At 40.1% G+C, this 22,236-nt stretch overlaps 1 protein-coding gene across 1 annotated transcript in view; it reads right to left on the bottom strand.

The window, feature by feature from the left end:
* Positions 1-22,236, bottom strand: part of LOC119022152 (collagen alpha-1(XX) chain) — a 39,830-nt gene that overhangs the window by 8,007 nt on the left and 9,587 nt on the right. Inside the window, exons 4-32 of the mRNA XM_037102735.1 lie at positions 21,744-21,887; positions 17,042-17,230; positions 15,950-16,147; positions 15,196-15,363; positions 13,637-13,756; positions 13,328-13,492; positions 12,893-13,051; positions 12,590-12,762; positions 11,892-12,021; positions 11,336-11,481; positions 10,968-11,097; positions 10,582-10,721; positions 9,537-9,663; positions 9,249-9,388; positions 9,034-9,166; positions 7,957-8,102; positions 7,678-7,807; positions 7,276-7,392; positions 6,998-7,144; positions 6,670-6,726; positions 5,959-5,997; positions 5,689-5,827; positions 3,984-4,126; positions 3,145-3,254; positions 2,241-2,399; positions 1,800-1,877; positions 1,440-1,526; positions 1,290-1,343; positions 76-171 (exon numbers count right to left, since the gene is read on the bottom strand). Of these exons, the coding sequence (XP_036958630.1) occupies positions 76-171; positions 1,290-1,343; positions 1,440-1,526; positions 1,800-1,877; positions 2,241-2,399; positions 3,145-3,254; positions 3,984-4,126; positions 5,689-5,827; positions 5,959-5,997; positions 6,670-6,726; positions 6,998-7,144; positions 7,276-7,392; positions 7,678-7,807; positions 7,957-8,102; positions 9,034-9,166; positions 9,249-9,388; positions 9,537-9,663; positions 10,582-10,721; positions 10,968-11,097; positions 11,336-11,481; positions 11,892-12,021; positions 12,590-12,762; positions 12,893-13,051; positions 13,328-13,492; positions 13,637-13,756; positions 15,196-15,363; positions 15,950-16,147; positions 17,042-17,230; positions 21,744-21,887 (3,764 nt within the window). The remainder of the gene's footprint in view (positions 1-75; positions 172-1,289; positions 1,344-1,439; positions 1,527-1,799; positions 1,878-2,240; positions 2,400-3,144; positions 3,255-3,983; positions 4,127-5,688; positions 5,828-5,958; positions 5,998-6,669; positions 6,727-6,997; positions 7,145-7,275; positions 7,393-7,677; positions 7,808-7,956; positions 8,103-9,033; positions 9,167-9,248; positions 9,389-9,536; positions 9,664-10,581; positions 10,722-10,967; positions 11,098-11,335; positions 11,482-11,891; positions 12,022-12,589; positions 12,763-12,892; positions 13,052-13,327; positions 13,493-13,636; positions 13,757-15,195; positions 15,364-15,949; positions 16,148-17,041; positions 17,231-21,743; positions 21,888-22,236) is intronic.

The raw sequence follows: 22,236 nt of genomic DNA, 5'->3' as shown, positions 1-22,236 counted from the left end.
TCCTGCAGATATATTTATCAAGACATTTATCATGATTACTACCACTGTGCACAGAAATCTAGGAGGCCTACCCACCATTTTGCCCTGCATGGTCATGCCTCGGGGCCCTGCGCTGCCAAGGGGGCCAAGACCTCCTTCTTGTCCAGACTTTCCTGGAGGACCCACTTCCCCCTGTAACACAGAGAAAGTAACTTGAAGACATTGATTTGGTGCTTCAAGGCATGCCTCTTAATAAAACATGCACTGTAATGTCTACATGCCCTGACAATTTTAATAGGATTTTAGGGATTATAGGACTGCCCTCACCTCCACAGGCCTCCAAAACTCCACCAACTGTGGCATCAACTTGCCTTTGCTTTTTGTTTTAATTAAATAAATTAATTGAGTACTGGTATATGAATAAATAAATGCAGAGTTAACTTAACTTTGAGCAATGTCTACGGTATGTATGGTGTTGATGTGTTTGGTGAAAAAAGGAACTGGATTGCGCAAATCGGTTGTAGACCACATTGGCAGAAACATGGATAAAAAACTGTGAAGCAGTGAAACAGTATAACAGAAAGCTAAAAGAGATAAAAATATACATCTACATATACATCTTTTTCAAATAATTTGTGTTAACACATCAATTAAATTACTGTTCCTGCAAATGGATTTGGTGAGAGTGATGATGGCTGTTTCTGGTTAAAATGAAATGATCTAATTCTTATAACAAGGTCTGCTTCTGTAAGGATCCTCTCAATATTGTTGTCAGACACTTAACAAACCAAAGTTAGTTAAAAACAATATGCACCTGTCAGTGGGAAAAACAAGCACTGTAAGAGGACGCATTTAATGAACCATAACCCAGAAGGATTATTTTGAATACTATTTTGCAGCTGCAGTTTGTGCCCAGGGCCTCTGCATTTTTAATCTGGGTTTACCTTATTTACACTGTTTGGAAAATCTCAATGTAGATTTTTCATTAATCCGAGACAGAAACTGAAAAGTTAAATGAAAACACAAGTGAATATGATCCACTCAAAACAGGCCGGCTGCTTTTGCCTCTGCAATCTGCACATATGACTGTGTTTTTATTCATTTTTATTATGTATTTGTCATCTCTCCATTATGCGCGCTAACAGTAACCTGTGCCTTGAGTTCTTCACTGCCCTGCAGCAACACTGAGCCTGTAATCATGGGTCTACGCAGTTCTTAACAGCTTGACTCGGGTCAGGAACTGCTTTAGAGATAATTGCAGGTAACAGAATTTCAATCTAACTGAGCCCGAATAAATATTTTCATCTCACCTTTTGGCCTTGATCTCCCTTCTCTCCTTTCTCACCACGGGGGCCTGGCTTTCCCTAGAGAAAAAAAAGGAATGTCAACATGTTGTTAAACATGGATCAAACACAAAATGAGTCAGCTAGAATTCAAGACCAATCTGTGGAGTGTCATACAGTCGGGCCAGGGGAACCAGAGGCTCCAGGAACGTTGGAGGAGCAGGTGCAGGTGTACGCCGGGGCAGGACAGCTCTCCTCATCTCTCTGATGTACACACAGACATAAACAATGCAGACATTAGATCATATCCCTTGGAGCTGCTATTACAATTGTTGTGCTCTCATATAGTATCTAGAACTATTGCATAACCACTGTAAAGCAAGTGACAACAGACATGAAATTTAAGGTATGGGTCATGTTTTCAAGGAAATCTTCAAACTAATTTATTTGACTGTACATCAAACACCGTATAAAGTCACATTTGCCTTCAACATGACAGAGCAGAGCAAAGGTAAATGTAAATAGTAACTGACTGACCACTCCAGGCAGATCACAGCAGGTGTCCTCTAAAGGCCATGTGGTGTTACAGATGATCTCAAAGGACTGCAGTCCAAACTGGAAACAGTGAAAAACACAGGATACAGGAAAAAGAGTCAAACATTTCTTTAGATATGTTCAGGGTGTGTAATTTATTGAAAAGACAGCCTGGGCCTCACGGAAGCCTTGAGGGCCAAGTGAGGAATTTTTGGTAATCCATTTCCTGATCTAAATAGTTTGCTCCCTTGTGGGGATGACTAGTGAACTAGTTAGCATCAATGAGTACATAAAATTCAGGATAAAATAATTTTTTTTATAGGTAAAGCAAAATTATGAAGAAAAAAAAACAAGATAATTTCAAGAAAGTATTGTGTATATGGAGAAATTAAATGTATTTATTCCCACTTGCCCCTCGGGAGAAATGAGTAGAATAAAAAGTACCGGTGCAGATCCACTATTGGGTCCTCTGGTCTTCACCAGTTTTCCCAGCATCTCAAAGCCATCAGTTGGTAGGTTGCCTAGCGGGCGGGCGGGCCTCTCGCCCACATGCTGGCAGTCCACAAACAGGGACACACTCACCTGGCTGACAGACAGGTGAACCTGCAAATCAAAGAACAAAGAAGACTGATAAGTTAACCAGTGACTCTTTTACTTTGTTGTTGGTCTTTAATATGTATATTTTCTTAATCATCTTGTGACAGCACTTACAGACCTGACTTTATACTGTGTGTATGTGATTTCAAACCACCTAGTTCATATTTTTATCATAGCCACCTACTGGCAGAGGGTTATAAAAAAGATTATTGACAGTCTGGGTGTTGGTCTTCCTGCTCTTTACCTTCTGAATAATCTAAAAGAAAATGAGACAATAGGCTAAGAGGGTGATACTTCACTATATAGGTTGTACATATACGGTTGTTTACAGGGTGGGTATGTGCTTGCAGGTACAATATGAGATGTGTACATATGTGTAGTATATGTACCGATGTCATTTTTATGATCTTTTATTTGTATTTATTTATTTCCCTTTTGTTTGAACTTCAAGCACTTAAGCCAATGTCTTAGTTTTGTTTTACTTATTTGTAGCTGTTGATGTTTTTAGCTTGAGGTCTTTGTCAATATTTGTTTTCACTTGTAAATGCATGTTTGGAAAACACAGGTGACGGCCTGTTGTAATACCTGTGAGGGAAACAATAAAAACTATAACTGAAAAAAGATGGATAGATGGAAACAAGGACATACAGTCTCATTTGAAAACATAACATCATTTTCATTACACATTCATTTTCTGCACAGTGACAGTGAAACACTTCTTGTCCTTTAACACTTGCTCAGTTTATCTCACCTTGTGAAAACTGCCATAGAACAGTCTGTGGACCTGCGAATGGTCAAAGGTCAGCTCCTGCACTTCTCCCCTGTAGTCCAGACTGAAATACACCAGATGTTTTGTCGTAGCTGTCGAATGCAAAAAAAAAAAAAAACAAACAAACAAAAAAAAAAAAAACAGAGAAAGACATTCAGCTAACCACTCGCCCTGTTTTCTGCAAAAACCATGGCACCCTAAATATGCCAGTGTCTTCGGTCAGGTGTTCCTAGTGTCTAGTGGGGTTTCCACACTGTTGATGATTGCATTTTTATCTAGCCTGACTAACACCAACCTTAGCCTTTAATTCATTTATATCTAACTATCTATAATTTTGGCTGATCACGAAGCAAAGTGACTAACTTCATGTGTCATCTTTCATGGTCTTTATCACAGCGATGTGAACTACCTTGACGATCCTCAAAAATGTGTTCCTTTTAAAGACAACTTTCTTTGTGAAAGTTTCTTAATAACTTTAACAATAAAACAGAACAAGCACTAACTAATGATTATTTTCTTTATTTATCACAATTTGTCCATAGAGAAACATTCTCATCTGATTTACAAGGAATGTAACTAAGTGCACTGACTCAAATACTGTACATAAGCACAATTCTGAGGTACTTTCCATTTTCTTCTGCTTTATACTTCCTCCACATTGAAAGTCTATGACTATAAGGTCGATGCACATTCTGCTAATCTCAGCAAACTTGGTCTAGAGGCCCTGATGAGGAACAAAGATCTTAGGCTGATATGAGAATGAAGAGGTCATGAACCTGCTTACAGTTTGGGAGACGTAGATGTGCAGAAATGTTACTCACGGTCCAGCACCACTCCCATCTTGGGCTGGAAATCGTTGTCCGTTAGTTGCCAGAGGGCAAATGGCTCCCTGGGTGTATCCTGCAACATGCGGAAGGCGATGCTGATGGTGTGCTCTGGAGAGAAGCCTGCAGGGTGGATGAACCTAAAAGGACAGAGGCAAAGATGAATATACTAAATGTGAGTATAGAGGACTGGCTGAGGAAACCATTAGAGTTTTGGATGATGATGAAATAAGCAAGACAGAGAGAGTGTGCTGGAAGATATTGAACTGTAAGATCACGACAGTAAACTGCACTTGTGGTGTTTTTTATTGGGCAACTGATCAGGATTAGACAATGAAGTAAACAGAAGCGTAACTTTCATATTAATAATGATGCATAATAACATATACCACCCATACAAACAGGAGTACTAGGAGCTCTATGACTTTTCTCTCTTTTTTTCATCCTGATTGGTACATAGCTCATTAAGAAGAAAAAAGGACCAAATATCGGACATTGTTCTGATTCTGGTATTTGACCTGTACAGTGGCAGATTCAAAGATTATCAGTTTTATTAGGGCAAGTTTTAAGTTTATGAACAGAGACATCGTCTTTAGATCTTGCACAGGGACTGCAAATGTAAATAAGCTTATAGCTTACTCTGGTAGAGCGAAGAAGCTGCGCACTGGCCATCTCAATCAAATAAACAAACAAACACATGAGTAAATATTCTGCTGGTCTTATTCCAGTCACTTTGACTCACCCTGATGCCACAATAGATATGTGAGGGATGACTGATAAGTTCACAGCCGAAGGTAGAAGGATGCAGAAAGTTTGAAGTTATTAACTTTTGTGGAAATTGCAAGTAAGCACTGTCTGAGACAACACTCCAGCCCACAAGACCACAGGGATGATGGCTGCCATCCAGGAACGCAGGTTCGAACTCGTCCAACATCTGCACTATTCAAGTGATTTGACCGACTCAGACTACTAACTCTTCACCTAGATGACGACCGAGTTTAGTAGAAGCCCGCTTGACACTAATGACGATATTATCAATGCTGTTGACCACACTCTGGAGGTCAAAGACTTTCACAAAAGAGTGATCCATGTGTTAACACTGGACTAATATGTTGAAAAATAATGTGCAAGGTTTTGTAAAAATCAATCTTTCTAGGCCATGAACTTATAAATCACCTTTCGTACAATCAGTATTGTAGATCCAGTTTTCAATCATTACCAGCAACTATTATAAACTGTTTCCTAATCATCTCAACACACAGGAAATTAGATGCCATGTGTCATGAGTAACTGCCATTTCCTCAAAATGATGCTGGAGTGACAAACAACGCTCCATTTGGTAAATACAGTTTCTATATTTGCACAATTCTTACACACATCACTGTCCTGTGAGTAAGGGGAGTGAGGAGCCATGTTATTAAAGCAACAGTATTTCTTGAGATTAACTGTTGGTACAGAGTATTTACTCTTCCCCAGATAGGGATTTGATTGTTCTGGCCACATTTGGAAGCTGTCATGTAACCACAATTAATTGTTTGTCAAAGTTTGTCAACTTTGTAGTTGAACAAACAGCACATATATGGTATTAAAGTCTGCGGTGTTTGAGTCATCACCCTGCAAACTTAATTTCCAGCTATCTGCCATATAGCTGCTGCAAGAAAGGAAGTGGAGGATGAATTAAAGCATTAAAGGATGATCTCACTTGGTGCTCTGTGTCAGCTGGGTGTCTCTGTACACAGTGTAGGTGGGGAGGGTGTTGAACACAAAAGGCTCGGCTGCCACGCCCTCCACAGACGAGTGAGCTCTCGGCGTCAGACCAAATGCTTCCATCATGTCAAATCCTGACACAACAAACACATACCAGCAAAAATGAGGCATCTAAATCTGATGTTTCACTTCATACAACATCATCCTTTTGATCCTTTTATGAGAGAGTTTGCTGTCATGTGTGAGTGAGGACAGCTCATCTCACCTTTAACAATGCTGTGTCTGATGGTCACTTCAGGACAGACTGCAAAACAGCAGGACATAGTTGAATCATAAAAGAAGGGCAGAGCAACCATCATTTTAGTGTTTCTTCAGCCATTTAAATCCAGACACAATGAGCTATAGGTATACTTTAACAAATCTACCACTTGACAAAGGACCATTTGAAAAAAACACATGTCTAGTGGGTTTCCAGGTTTCCAAGAAAGTAATTTATCACAACATTAAGCTGTGGAGAAAGCAATGAGTGGAAAAATGGTTATCCAAATAAATCAGTATCACAAAAATGTATGTAAACGTATAAATAAGCTTTTAGACAGAGCATACTGTTATAATAAGAAGGTATTTTGATGGTCTGCTTCATATTTGTGTCATCTAAATCTAAGGTAGTAAGCAAATTTCTTTTCAACCGACGAATCAAGTATGATGCACGACACCGGTCCTCTTGATAACTAAGAAATTAATCTCCGTCACATCACCAAGACCATAGTTACACGCTCCCTTACTGCATTTATGAGAGAAAAATAAAAGCAGATGTGCCCCTCAGTTTGCTGGGGACCTACTGAAGTCATCTGAGAACTCAAGAATATAACAAGTTTGCTCAGTTTTCACTAAAATGATGTGTCCAAGAGATTTCAAAAATTCTTTATAAGCTAATCAGACTAACACAGAAGAATATAATTGCAGCATGAGTCACCTTCATTGTGGATAGGGTAGATCCGGGGATGGATGGGAATTCTGGCTGGAGCTGTAGCTGAAAAGGAATGATCATGACACATTTAAACCAACAACAGTGTTAAGACCTTTACAGAGTTTTGTTTATATACTGTATCAACCTATACATGCATGTACTTTCACAATGTACTATGTGATTGCATTAGAGGCAATCAGCCAAGGAATAATTTATTTCCCATAATTTATGTGTAAAATATGTATTCAACAAGGGAATGTATAAGGAACTGGCAGGTAAGCAAACTAACTTCAACATCTTATATTATGTTGGTGTAACAGTGACCAAGTCAGACCTGTTGGATGGAGAATGGAGACAGCAGTGCCCTCTGCTGAACCAAGAAGGGAGTGCACGCTGATGCGATACAGAGTCTCTGGCTCCAGATCAGTGAAACAGTGACTGCTGCTGGACTCACTGACAGTTTCCTCCTTTGTTTGCTTGTCTATACACAATGCGCATGCACAAACAAACAATGCACACACACACACACACACACACACACACACACACACACCGTGATTAACCAACCATGGACACCTCGAGTTAATTATTATAGATGTTAAAATAGATTACCTTTGACAGACTGGATGACAATACGATACCCATTGACTGCAGACACAGGTCTCCAGGACACACAGATACTGGAGTGGTCTGACCTGACCACACTCACACTGCTGACCCGCAGACTGGCTGGAGAAGGAGACAGAACAGCCAACAGAACAAGGAAGAGAAATTAGGCGGTACCTCTGATTTCACTGTTTCTTACCAGGGTCGATACTGTATGTATGAAACCTTCAGAATTGTCGAAAACTTTGACTTATATGTCAACAATTATGACCAATGACAAGTTGGTGATGGGTTTGCACCCTATAAACTACATCATAATAGATATCTATAATAAACTATTTACACTAAACACATCTACATATTTACTTAGAAAAACTTATGTGTATTTTTTAAGTGTGTGTGACTCACTGGTTTTGCCCTGAGCTGAACCGCTGCCTCCTTCTCTGTTGCGGTACTCAGCGGTGACCAAGATACTGTAACGCGTATCTGGCTGTAACGAATCCAGCACCACACGCTTTTCACCACCTGGGACCAACACCTGTAGGCAATAGACATACCTTTCAAAGTCAGCACAGTAAAAGATTTAAATTGCAGGTTTTTCAAAATTCTGAGTGACCTCCGAGCAGCACTGTGATTTACTGTCTAGTAGGATGAAGAACAAAGAGGTGACAATTACAGCCCACTCACAGTGCTGTCCTGGCTTTCATCACCAGTCAGTGCAGTGTAAGACACACGATACTGAAGGACATGAGCATTAGGAGGTACCCAGCTGACCAATAAGCTGACCGCAGTCTCGTCTGAGACAGATACACTGGATGGGCCTCCACCTGACACTGCAGGAACAAAATACAAGAAGCAGATAATTAGACTCACTATAAGGAATATTTATAAACACAGTGAAACCAAGTGAAGAATAATAGAGAATACATATAAAGGTTTAATGATCAAGCAATGAAAAACTGCAGCAATAAGAATATGGATAGGACTAATGGGAATTTCATAGTGTACAGTAATTAACATGTTCATGGCAACATTTGAACAATTGTAAAAAAAAAAAAAAAGTTATTGTAACCCCTGTGTTCACATCAAAGTTCTGCTTCTTGTAATTAATTAAAGATCTCCAAAGTTTCTACTTCTTGCCCTTTAATAAAGGTCTGAAAGGTGGGTAGCAAAATATAATAACCATGTCTTTTTATTGCATCTTGTAACATTTCAAACATGGCGATCATTGCACATGGGAGCGAGTATGACTTGCATCTGATCTAGTAGTACTGTTAAATTCAGGTTTTCTCAATTGTCATTGAGTATGATTTATAATATTCATTATTATTAATATATATATATATATTATTATATAAAATAAAGTGTATAGTATAGTATTACTGACCACAGGACCATGTGATGACTCACTTCCACAAATCAGACTAATAATATCTGTGTCAGCGACAATTTATACAATGTTTCTATCTGTGTGCTAACTCCTACAGTGCTATTGTACAGAATAAAAGCTCAATCACACCAAACAGACATCAAAGCAGGAGTGCTGCACACAGCAAAGACCACAGCCGACAGCCAACTAGCTTGTATGTTTTGTACCTGCCTGAGAGGAAATATCTACCACCAGGTAGCGGTAGTCTGTGTTTGTCATCTAATAAAGGAAACTCAGGCTCAGGACCGTGGATATACAAACCGTTGTATTATGTGACAGAGACTACCCTCCAGTGAATTAATGTGCAAATGAGTGTGTGGGTGTGTGTGACTCACAGGTGCTGTAGCGTATTGCTACAGCTTCACTCTGCGCTCCATCCCCATACAGAGCAGACAGCGAGATCTGGTATTCCTTATCGTCCTCCACCCCCTCCAGGATGGCCCCCTCACTCTCACCACTGACCCTCAGCTAAAATGAACATACAGTTTCACAACATATATTCATTTTTATAACACATTATGCACTCCATCCACCCATTAATCCACCCCACCTGTCTAAGGTCTCCTCCACTCAGAGAGATCCACTTGATGAGGTAGGACACAACATCATCAGCTGCAGCCTCCCAGCGCACGGTGATGTCACTGCCTGAGAAATTTGTCACCCTGAGGTCTGATGGGGAGGGCACCTTCACTAGGAGAGAAGAAGGGAGTAATGACACATATGTTTTAAATTTTATAAAATTCAATTCAGTGTTTTTTTCTATGCTTCCTTATCACATTAAGGGAAATATAAGAGGACGCCTTTCAGTATAAAAAGACATAGTGTGTGTGCTTCTTACATGTGGTGACATTGCTGGTGAGTGCTGCAGACAGGCCTTGTGGGTAGTGAGACTGGATTGAAATCAGATATCTAGACAGAGAGGAGAGGTTCTGCACCAGCACTGAGTTCATTCTTGTTACCTCCACCTAGAAAGAGGTTTAATATGTATGTAACTGACACAGAAAATAAATAAATACATCAAATGAATGACTGACAAAGACCATGGCTAAACTGATATGGGTCACCAAATAAAATAGTTTGTAGCAGTGTAGTTGGCAGTTTTATTGATTTCTTCAAAAGCAGCACTTTCACTGGATTGTAATATGACTGGAGAAAGACAGTAAAGAAGCTTTCATGAGAAAATCCACACAAATGTATTTATAACTGTATGAACATATTAACAAACTATAGGAAAAAGAAATAGTCAGAGATGTGATCGTTCAAGTTGTGTGGATAAGATTTCTAATATGGACCTCTGAACTTTAGAGTAAAGAGGTCGGTTGTGGTTCAGATAATGTTAAATAATACTCAGGATCGGCACAATAGAAATACTATGACACACTCAGAGCTGTTTATAATTTAGCAATGTGCAAATCGGATTGGACATTAACAATTTATATGTGATGAAGTAAAAACCAGGGGATATGTTTTGAACTACACACAATGGCTAAGACAAACTCTTTAGAAAAGCATATGCAATTTGATTGAATATAATTACTTGTTTGGCACCAGTCCAGAGTCAGTGCTTTTAGTTGCTGGTGTAACAATACATTAATAATAATTTAATAATAATAATCCCTTCAAAATGTTCCCCCAAGTGACACACTAGGTTTAGCAATTGTTACACACAGTTAATTAAATTTGGCATTCATATTCACTCAGTTTACTAGTAAAATAAAAGGCTCATCCAGCTTAAAAACCATACTACATTTTGCTATTCATCATGAAAAAAAAAAAGAAGTTACAACTGTTACAGCCTGAATGTTACAGCTTCTGTATCCCTGCACTTTGACTGGCTTACAACAGACACTACTAAAACAATACTTTTATAATTTCCCAGTTACCTGCTTGACATCACTGCCATGGTTAGTACTGTATGTAATTCGGTGGCCAGGGACGTCCATGGCTCCGGGTACCCAGGTCACCCTCAGCATACTGTGGGTGACCACTGGGAACTGAACACTCATTGGTGGTGGCAGAGGGACTGTGGACAGAAGACAAATGACTATCAATATTCTATCAGTGCCACTGAAACGTTACTGTGCAAGAGATGTTGACAACAGAAGGAAGAGGAAACGGCATGGAAAGAAGATCTGTGAGAAATGAAAAGAAGCAACAATGGCATGAAAAACAGAATGACACAGAAAGAGAAAAGGTGATCTAAGGTTACAGAAGAGGAAGAAGGGAAAATCTAAAGGTAGGGGGTGAGAATATTAGGGGAATGTCTTACATGTGGTGGCAACTGCCGTGACAGGGTCACTGGGTTCCTCATCATACAGGGCATACAGAGTGACTGAGTAATCTGTAGCCGGCAGTAACTCTGCCAGCTCCACCACTGTCTGGTCTGCACTGAATTTCTCCTGCGGCAGTAGAAGAAACAAATACGGAGTTGGAAGTTTGTTAATACATCTCAAGGTGAAGAACAACTCTTTGTCCTGATTGTTACTGCCATGGAACAGTAACCATGTTACAAATCCTCACGGTAAAATCACATCACAATGAGTAACTGGAGCTGAGCGCTGACATACAACAGAATTAAAGGGGTAATGAGGTATCACACACAAAACGAGAAGAGAGAAAGATGGACCCAGGTCTCACCTCCTTAGCGTCATCAGGTTCTCCGTGGTTGAGTGCTGAGTACAGGATCATGTATTGGGTTGCACCGGGTGCTGCACCCCAACTCACTCGCAGCGCGCTGTAAGAGGACGGAGTCACTTCTAGGTTGGCAGGCATGGCCAGTGGTACTGATGGAAAGGACAGGAAGAGACAGAGCAAGATGGAAGATAAAAGAAAGGATGAAGAAAGTAGAGAAACATCAGAAGTTGTTTGTAGTATAAAAATATGCTTCTGAGTCGAACACATGCACCCGTTTCAGACAGGTAGCATATCAATGCTTTTAGCAATGGCAGCTACAGTGATGATTTTGGCGTTGAAAGAGTGTAAATTAAATTTTTTTTTAAATTTGGGATCTCTGGGCTTCAGGAGACTTAGCTTACACAAGAAGAGTTATCTGGGGCATTTTATCCCCATCTACTTTAGGTGTTTCAAAGAACACAAAACGTTGACAAAAAACTTCATCTGACCTTCCATTCACATGGGGTGACTAGATAATGAACTTGGGTGGTACAATATTTAGCAGTGGTGCCAGTCTTACATGTAGTGACAGTTCCTCTGAGTGCCAGGCCAACACTGTCTTCATACACGGGGAAGATGGACACGTGGTACAGTGTCTGAGAGGACAGGCCTTCCAGCAGCACAGTGGACTCAGAGCCAGCCAGTACCACCTGGAGACAAAACATCACTTAGTCCTTCTGGACCAGAGGCATGCACAGAACACTATTTACATTTTAACTTTTTTCCCATCCCACACATTATTCTAAATAAACCAGAAACTGATACATCAAAGACACAAAGATTTTGCCTACAGCACAATCCCTGATTAACGGTGCTGCTACAATATATTTAAACTGTATCACTATAAATTATGTTATGAGAACCACAGCTATCAAACTTTCAGGGGATAGAAACATGAATAATTTGCCATATTTAATCTTTTTTCATTAAAAATGATTTGTCTCTGTCTGTATATCAATGAGGGTTCTGTCCAAAAGATAGAACAATGCTCCATTAGTGGTTGCACTGGTGTTTCTTTAGTCCTTTCTGAGGGTATTGTCTGTGCTCAAAGGACAGAGTTTTCACACTGTTGTAAATTGTAATCAAGCAAAACACAATGTGAGGGCTGCTGGAATCTGCTGTTCTTCATGGTAAAGGTCTTGTTTTGTTTAGACAACTCTGCCTGTGTCTCAAACGTAACACTGCAAAAATCATGTGAGGTAAGGTTGCACCTCTGACCTCCTGTGGACTCTGACCCTCAGCGCTGTGGTAGACCACTCTGTACTGTTGGACTGGTTTAGCAGGGTTATTCCAGTGAAGCTTCATTTCTCTGGAACCCAGTTCAGAAAACCGGAGATCAGTGGGACTTGGGTAGGAGAGGGCTGGGTCTGCTGTAGGTCGAGGCTCCATTCCTGTAGATACAGGAACAGGAAACAAGCACATTGGTCTTCGATATAATATTCACAGTTTGAACAAACAAGTGCATGTGAAGACAGAGCTATAGACAGACAGGCATACTGTGTATTTAGAAAGAAAGCTTACGTTTTGAGATGCCACGTTCCTCTATCCTCCCACACAGGATGTGGACCAGTCGTGCCACCAGTTTGCTGAGTAGAGGAAAGTCATTGACATTATAGACATTCAGGTCCACTGGCTCCGACGCCACTTGTCTTAACTCGGCTTCATCAGCATTCTTTACACCTGAATGACACAAAGAATGGTTCAACTCACTTGTTAAAAATGCAGAAATTATAACGAAATGTCTCTGAGCATCAAACAATGACACCATGACATAAAGTTTTGTATAAAAATTATAAAACCACATCACACTGTAATTGGTTACACTCCTCTCAAGTCCCTGACGCTTGATAAACAAAACAAGTCCAAATTCGCACAGTCCCGTGGTGTACTGAAAGGTAATATTTAAAAAGTATTCAGTCTCTAAATTCCCTCAAACTCTCTTCTTTGCAGTCTCACCTACAGCGATGATCTCCACGCCGGCATTCTTCAACCGGTTTGCCGCAGCAATGGCGTCATCCTGAGACTTCCCATCTGTCAACAAGACCAGGAAAAAAGGTGTGTCTGACCTCGCACCTGCCTCGGCCCTCATATTCTCCTCCATCACGTGGAGCAGAGCCTGGCCTGAAAGATGGACACATCGTTACATACAGACAGACATGTACTCTACTGTATATTATTGTATGTGATAAACTGTACATGAAAAAGACCGATGTGAGGGCTCTTACTGAAACGCATGAACACTAATAGTATCGACTGTGCATTTACCTGTGAATGTGTTCCCTCCCTTATATCTGAAATTCCTGACTGCCTCAAGCAGCTGGTCTTTAGTGGTGAAGTTGTTGAGCTGCCATTCTGTGCGGGGGTCTCCACTGTACTGAGTCAGACCTGAGACAAAAGCATATCATTACACAAGACTTAGTTCCTTACAGGAAATGTATATCTCCAAAACTCGGAAGCTCATACCAAGTACTTTTGATGGATACATAGCAATAAAGGTATGAGTAAAAATATATATTGCTTAAACCGAAATATATACAGTGAATTTTAACTGACTAAGTTATATCACCTTCTCAAAGGATCTTAAATTGAATTTAATTACCAGCAAACAATGTAGATTATGTCTTTACAGCTGAAAAAATAAACACACTAAAAAATGCTTCTTCTTTTTTTAAAATGTGGTCTGATTGATGGTTGCTGAAATGTTGTAAAAGCTGTAAAAGAAACAACATCACAACAGGTACAAGTAGGAACAACGGGATTAAGTTGAAGGATGAAATAAATGAAGAATGCACAGTTCAAAATATTTGTAGTATTGCAAAAAGAAAGTCCTACTCAGAGTCATCTCATCCAGAATGTGATCTGCAAAGTGACTTGACTTATCAGTGTCCACAGGCAACACGACAATTATGGCAGGACATCTCCGCAGGCATCATAAAGAAGTAGGCCTAGAAATACTACACCATTAACACAGCCAGCTGCATCTGCTGTGAAGAATGCACACTGCAGTTACAACAAAAAGTCACTAGATGGCAGGTACCCTCTATGATTTATCTTTTTTGTTCCCCTATTATAGTTTCCAAGTAACTGGTGAAGTAACTGGTGAACAAGTTACTGTTGCATTTATAGTGTTAATAAATTATTTAAATTTGATTTGATAAGGCCTAAGAGCAGTACGTATGTAGAATAACGTAGACCATCTTTTGAAATAAGAATTAAAAATCAAATGAATTACCTTGGCATAAACCCAATGATCCTAGACTGGACTAGTCTAAAAATGGCATTGCCATCTATGCTAAAAGAAAAAAAAAAAAAAAAAAAAAAAACGCACCAAAAATTGATCAGTCATGTACTTAAAATCAATCATCAAATCGAATCGAGGATTTGGAGAATGATGACACCCCTAAAATAACATGTAGTGGAGTAAAAATCCAATGACTGCCTTCATTATGTAGTGAAGTGGAAGTATGGAGCAGCATAAAATGGAAATCAAGTAAAATACAAGGGTCTCAAAATCGTACTTTATATCTGAAAATATTTGTGTCTGTGTGTAGACACCAGTAACTCATCAAAAGAGGTACAATGAGCAGAAATGAAATCAATACTTGAGGCAAAGCCAAGCATTATAAATATAATAATCAGTGTTGCAGCAAAGAAAAAGAAAAAGAAATGCATATCTTGACTGCATACCCCTTAAACAGTCTGTACCGCTGTAACTTGCAGTATAAATGATGACATGAATGAGACAGAGAAGACAGGAGTGTATACACGAATAAGGCCTGCAGAAGTGAAGAGCTGGACCAACACCAGTACTATCTGACCCTCACCTATTTGAATGTGGTCTGGCCCAATGTGGAAGGGTGTCATCAGGCCCTCCAGGAAATCTCTGACCCGTCTGAAGTTGGTGCGTCCAATGCTCCAGGAGCCGTCCACCAACAGCATGATGTCTGCTGCTGCATTGCTGTCACACTCAAATGGTTTCCTTGGAGACACACCTTAATAAACAGAAGCACAAAGCAAATAGTTTTGAAGAGATCAGAGTTCAGAGACTTGTAGAATATAAGAGCCCTGAAGATGTTCAGGATAGACACCTTAATAAGTCACTGCTTCAGTACTTGCCTTTTTATTTGTCACCCATCTGTACATGAGTGTGTAAATGCATGGCTTCCCACCACAAAACAGATGGCTCTATGCATTAAGGTATGTAGAGCCTACGTATACATGTGTCGACATGGTGCATACATGAACATGCATGTGATGTGTGTGTGTGTGTTCTCTTGGATTAAGAGGGAGAGGACACATGTGCCCTGCAGCCCAACAGGATGGCCTGTCATTATCCTTTCCTTTACCTGACCCTTCCCTGTGTAAACACTGTCATCACAGATCAAACCAACAGTTATTGCTCTCAAGCCTCTTGTTCCTTAACTCAGAAGAAGAGCCAAAGATCATGGTGGCGAGATGTTCTTTAAGAGAACCTTAATAACTTTCTTGTCCTAATCAGCGCCGTCATGTTTTGGTTTGTTACAATTTTTTATCAGCATTAATGTCATGTGTTTTCCAACAATTGTTAGCACAGGTTACCTGTCACCGGTTGGGTAGTGAAGGGAGACTTGCGGGATTTCTCCTCAGCTGCTTTGCCCTGTGTCGTGCCCTGCTCCTCCTTATTCTCCACTTTAGAGCGATCCCGCTCTTTTTCTTTCTTCCGCTTCCTCTTCTCTTTGGAGGCTTTCTCTGGGGCCTCATCAGGGAGCTGAGAGGGGGTTTCTGTTGTTGGGTCCTCTGGAGGGGAGAGGTAATGGCAAGCACAAGGGTGGGGTTAGGTAAGATAAGCAAAGAAAATATAGGGGACCAGTTGAGGCTGTACATGAGGAAATATAGTGTTGACATTAGATCTTCTGGACTCCAGAAGTTTCAAAGGTAAAAGTAAGTGAAAAATTTCCCTGTTAACACATAAACATTATTGTTTGATGATTCATTGCTACATCTTTTGGCTCCAGCATCAACTGGATCAACTACCAAACCTCCAGACCCACCTAATTTTCCTTCATCAATGTTGTTCCAGTATTTGTTTCCTGTTCTCCACCTACTGTTGCTGGGCTGTCATTATTGAGCGTGCATTTGTCTCAAAACGCTTTGGTGTTTGCATGTGTAAATACAGTCTAATGTACCCACTGCTCCCCCTTGTCCCTTCAGGCCATGCGGGATCAGGGCAGAAAATATCACATTTTTCCCTAGAGAGTTCTGATAGTAAATACAGCTGTGGCATACTGCTACCAGATTTTGTTTATTTTGATGAATTCTTGCTTTTCCTTAATTGTAATTGAATTTAAGTTTAAACTAAGCATAAATTAGGCTGTTTTTCTATATGCTTAGGTGTCTTTTAATGCTCTCACACTGTACTGGAAAATACTTATTGTGCTCCTTGCTATGAAAATAAAACAATCACTATCCATATTATTCTACATAACAACAGTGCAGATAATGAATAAAGTGTGTTGCTTGGAGCAGAATGGATAATTACAGCATAATTGTTTTACTTTCAATTCTAGACTTGCTACATCTTCAGAGGATCCTAACTGACAATCTCCACATGACTGTTGAGTTAATCTTGAAGTCTTGAAAAACTGTTCCATTCATTTTGTGGATTTAGTGTTGTCTACTATCATGCAATACCTGTAGTAGTAGCAGCAGCAGGAGCTGCAGTGGTGGTGGTGGTGGGGTCCGGATACAAAATTGTTGGTAAGCCCATGAGAGCCTCTGTTACATCGTCAAGATCTCCTGAACCTGACCCGCCTGGCAACAGCTTCTTCCTCTGCTCTCGGCTATCACTGCGGATCATTTCTCCCTCCCTAAGTCCTTCCACTGCAAGATAAAAAGGGCAACTAAGGGAATTGCAAATGAAAGTAATATTCATGACAGTAATGTTGTTGACAGCAGTGCAGAAATCCTGAAACCTTTCATAGTCAAATCTTACAAAAAGAAGCAACATCAAAATATGTACTAGGTGATGAGATATTTCAGTCAGGACTAAAGTGGAGTACTGATGGACATACAGTACCCATCCATGGCTAATAAAAATCCAAATTTCCACCCTCACCCACCCTGATGGAGAGGCCTGAAGACTACAACAATAACAAGTATTTCAATTAGCTATACTTCTAATGTTTCTGCATCATATCATGAATATAAGTGAATATTATTTTGAGCCTACCAATTCAAGTATCGTTTTAATAAAGTCATTTTTTTACACTTTCATAAAAACTCCTGCAAAGACAACTGCGTATCACAATAAATAATGATAAATAATAATTAAATTAGTGAAGTCCGGTGAAGTATGAACCTCAAGCAAACTCTCAGCATGAAGCTACATGTGGGAATCACAGAGTAACTCGCAATACCACGATATGCCCATGATAATGACGGTATGGCGATTCTGAGATAAACAATACATTGCAAGACAAATGTAGCGCCCCCTAGCCCTTACGCCTTGATAAGATGATAAGAGATAAGAGAGATGCAGTTGAACAGTGACAACAATTTTATTGTCTCTGACACAATCAAGTGGCAGTGCAAGTAGTTAGGAAAATCTGAAATAAAATATAGTATAACAAAAAAGAACTCTTTTAATGGTTTAAAGGTCAGAGTTCATTTCCTTCAGAGGCACTTCTGAAGGGAGATCAAATGTTCCTTTGACGTTGTGTTGCACGCTATTCTAACACTACCCAGGTAGTTTTAATAGTTTAGTTCTTATTTGTTCCTGAATGAATGGATTGAGTTGGTGTCGATGGTCCTGGTGTCCTCTGAGGGCGGACCCATGGCTGGCAACACTGGGGTTCCAGTCCGTCCACAGTCAATCGTCTCTTGGGCTCGCTCGCCACTGAACCCAAAAGGGTTCAGATTCTGAATCATCCAATCCTAGTCCAAGATAAGAACCAATCGGCGTTCACAACAAGAGGGCTCACAAGACAGATGCAGCTCTTTACGTTCACTTTCACACACTGTAACCACTTCCTGATAAACAAACAACTTATGAGTAGTTGATATTTGGTGATTAATCATGGATTTATGATTTTCAAATGGTATTTTCATACTGGGAGGTGTAGGCTCATTCGTAGAATGCTTTTCAGGGGGATGTCTCAGCCAGAAGAGAAGAGACACAAAATAGCACACTAACGGAGCGACAAAGGGGGGTTGCGTCACCCTATGAAATTACACCTCTAAATAACATGCATAGGTTTCATGATACATCATAATACCTGTCTAACTGAAGAACACCAATAAGCATAAAAAGGCAAACTGCAGGGAATACAGTTTTCGTTCACTGCATTGTGGTGTCAGTTTCACAAAGGTTGACATGAACTGAGAGGAAACAATAGCTAGACTTAGCTTAGTGCCTCTTTGTCACACACACTGACTGTAACTTGTCCATGTGTGCCATCATTCAAATGTTAAATAAATAATAAACTGGGAAAAGGCTGAACACCATAACTGGACTGCGGATTATTTGGAGAACATCTATTTGCAGACTGGATTCAGTTAAAGGTCTGTTTGAGATCAGAGAGACAAAACTGAACATGCTTGGGGTGAAGATCGAGCATGTTTGCTGTATGTTATATCACATCTCCAGCTGTAGGTAAATCCTTGCCTGGAGTTAACAGACAAGGTCAAAAGCTAATTGAGGGTGAAATTTCTGAATGAGTAACAATTTCCACAACATAGCAACCCTCTCTCACTGGCTGGTAAGCACTACGCCCAGAAGGGGTTAACGCAGATGGGAAAGGCGAAGACACATCAGGAAGGAATTCCCAGACTGCCATCATTCCAACTTGACAGCCGGTGTTAGTAATCTCCAAGTTGACAAGTTTTTCAGATCTGCCTGGACATGCCCAACTCGACACAGTAACCTATTATCACTAGTGCTGTTTGCAAGCACCCACAGGCTAAATCCACATATAATCCAACCCAAAAGGAGCCCTGAGAGAGTATCAATAAGAGTGTGACAACAAAATGTTAAAAGTAAAAGTGGGAATCGACAGACGGAGAGTTGTGATTAGATTGACCGTCACAGTCAAGGGAAGTAACAGTGGTGGAGCTCGAGACAGATATGTCTGACATAACCTGAGGGACAATAAGAGTGCAAAAAAAATGTGCCACTTCCTACACAGAGCCTAATCCTCCAAAACAGGTGATGCTTCATCAAAATGTCCCCACACTACTGTTTTCTCCTCAGATATGACTGTTTTTAATGGCTTTTAAATGTTAACTATGTTTTTACTTGGGGGAGTACTTCTGCATACGTATGTAAAAAACGAAGACTCCAGAGGTAGCTGCATGAAGTCTGTTAAGATGCCTCCAGTGATTTCGCTCAGTGTCAAAATTGCATTGTGTGTAAATGAAGACACCAAGTTTTGAAAAGGAAGAAGAATGCTTTGAATAAAATAGGCAATATCTTCGGTTGTGCTTTATCGATTTTGAGCAATTGTTTTAAAACTGTCCACAATGAGTTCAGCAATGGTATAGGAGTGTATTGCTATACTAATGGACTGCTTTTCAAAACTCGAAGCAAATCGATCCTAACCTGGAAACACATCATCCTCTAGTTGTTTGCACTGACAGAAGCACATAGATTTTTCGACAGTTTCAAGCAATTTGGTGCGGTAGCAGACAGACTTCTTATAGGCATTTAAATATATTAATAAACAGGATTAAGAAATGTGAGGTTATTCAAACATTACACATTTAAGTTACATTTGTTTCAGTGCACTTAAACCAGTGCTGGGAAACAGTGACCATATGTAGTTGAGGTATAACTTGTGTGTTTTAAAACACTTTAAACCTTATTTTGTCACTAAGCTTTTTCAGCACTTTTAATCAGATTTGACTTGTGATTCTATACCTGCAGTAGAGAGGCTATGGCTCTCTCCTCATTCATTTAGATAGGGGCCTGGAACTTCTTAGGTAAAGCTGGCTGGCTGTCAAATGGCAAGACATGAATAAAAGGACTGTGCTGAAAAGACTGGAGGTGATTTTTTAGATTACATGCACCATCCTCTAAAGCCACGAAGTACTTTTTACAACTTTTTCTCGCTAATGCAGAAGTATTCCCCAAGACATGCTAACACAAGTTTAAAATTGGCAGAGTTAACCCAGGCAGAAATACTCTTCTCTCTTCAATCTATGCCTACTTAAATACAGTACACATAGTGTGGGTAGAAAAGACATTACTGACTGTGTCATTCTGCTGGTGAAGTTGCCTTTGTGAGCCACAGAGAAACAAGTGTTAGTGGGCAGATTTACAACTCAGGAACACACTTAGCTCATGTAAGTATACACAGGCAGTTCAAACGCAACCCACATTCAGCCTGTAATCTGGCTTGAGTAGAATTTATACCCACTAATTCTGTGTGTCTGTGCTTGTACATCTACTTGGTAAGATGGGCTGGGGGCTTGGAGGAAACACTGCAAAGTCCAACAAAGTGTAAGAATGTAAAAAATGTAAAAAAAAGACTTCCGATATTATGACTTTGCTGTCTTGCCAACGTTATCTAACAGTATCAACAGAGCCAACAGCAGGATCGATGAAATATTTTTTTTGTCTCTCATCAGTGTTGTACATCATATCATGCCTGTGGAGTTCTATGTCCCCTGTTGTGTTTATTCCCACAGAGAACTGTGGACTAATGACAATAGCTTGTGTTTGGATTCCACTTAATCAGAATAAAAATTGATGGATATTAGATAAACTAAAATAATGGTACCAGATTAAGTGGGATTGGCTCCAGGGATCCCTGTGACCCCTTGAAAAAGAGGGATAAAAAAAAAAGGCAACATCCCTGCGACCCTCGCGGATAAGACAGAAGAGATACCAGATGGCCTATATCAATATGCAGTCCCTCTTGCTCGTTCACATGAACAACCTACCTCAAACCTCTTTCTCATTCCATGTCTACTTCTTTCCAGTGCTTCATGTTTCTGTTGTCTGTCTGTCATTCTTGCTCACTGCACAAAACAGCGTCTTACTTTTTCCTGCCTCACAGTACATTAAGCACTGCCACTTAGAGTTACCATCACGGTCTGACATAGCCGAGTCTGCTATCAAGGGTATATACATACAGAGAGGAAAGGATTTTTGTTCTTTTCTGCGCTTCATGCCATACTGACTGATACATTTCACAGAAAGGAAAGGATTTTTGTTGTTTTCTGCACTTCATGCCATACTGACTGATACGTTTCATTTTAGGGAAATCAGCCTTTCATAAGCTCTTGAAGATAACTTGTTCCCTTATTACTCAACGACATCCCTCCATCTCGAATTTCCTCTTCCTTCTCATCTAACCTTTCTAATTTCTCCCATTCCCTTCACTGCGTTTCTTACTGGTAAATCGTCTCTTTGCCAGAAGTTTCTCTGTAGTCCCATTGAGCACAAGGACTTGGAGGGTGTATTCCTGACTGGAGTCCAGTCCAGCCACCGTCGCCCGGCCCCGAGTGGTGGTCAACATCAGCTCTGGCTGTGGCACCTCTGGAAAAGATGAGAACTTGTTTGAGCAATGACTGCATGAGAACTATATTGGATTGGAATACACTGGAGAACTGGTTTCCATTACAACAAACACTGGTAGGAACTTTTCTTAATGAGCTCATAAAGCAGGACAGACAAGACAACACAGCACAGCACACTGACAATGTCCAATGATTGAAGTATGAAGTACATACCACAACAATTGAAATAACAAAGTTCTAGACATTTTAAGACATTTTAATGCAGATATCATATCCCTAACCCTGGAATAATAATAGTAGACAGGTTCCTCCATAACATGTAAGGTTATCGTGCCTTTTAAAGGGAAATACAGCAAGTCAGGCAGCAT

The sequence above is a fragment of the Acanthopagrus latus genome, chromosome 7 (assembly GCF_904848185.1).
Source record: "Acanthopagrus latus isolate v.2019 chromosome 7, fAcaLat1.1, whole genome shotgun sequence".
In the NCBI taxonomy this organism is placed as follows: domain Eukaryota; kingdom Metazoa; phylum Chordata; class Actinopteri; order Spariformes; family Sparidae; genus Acanthopagrus; species Acanthopagrus latus.
This window is presented reverse-complemented; position numbering and strand designations above follow the sequence as displayed.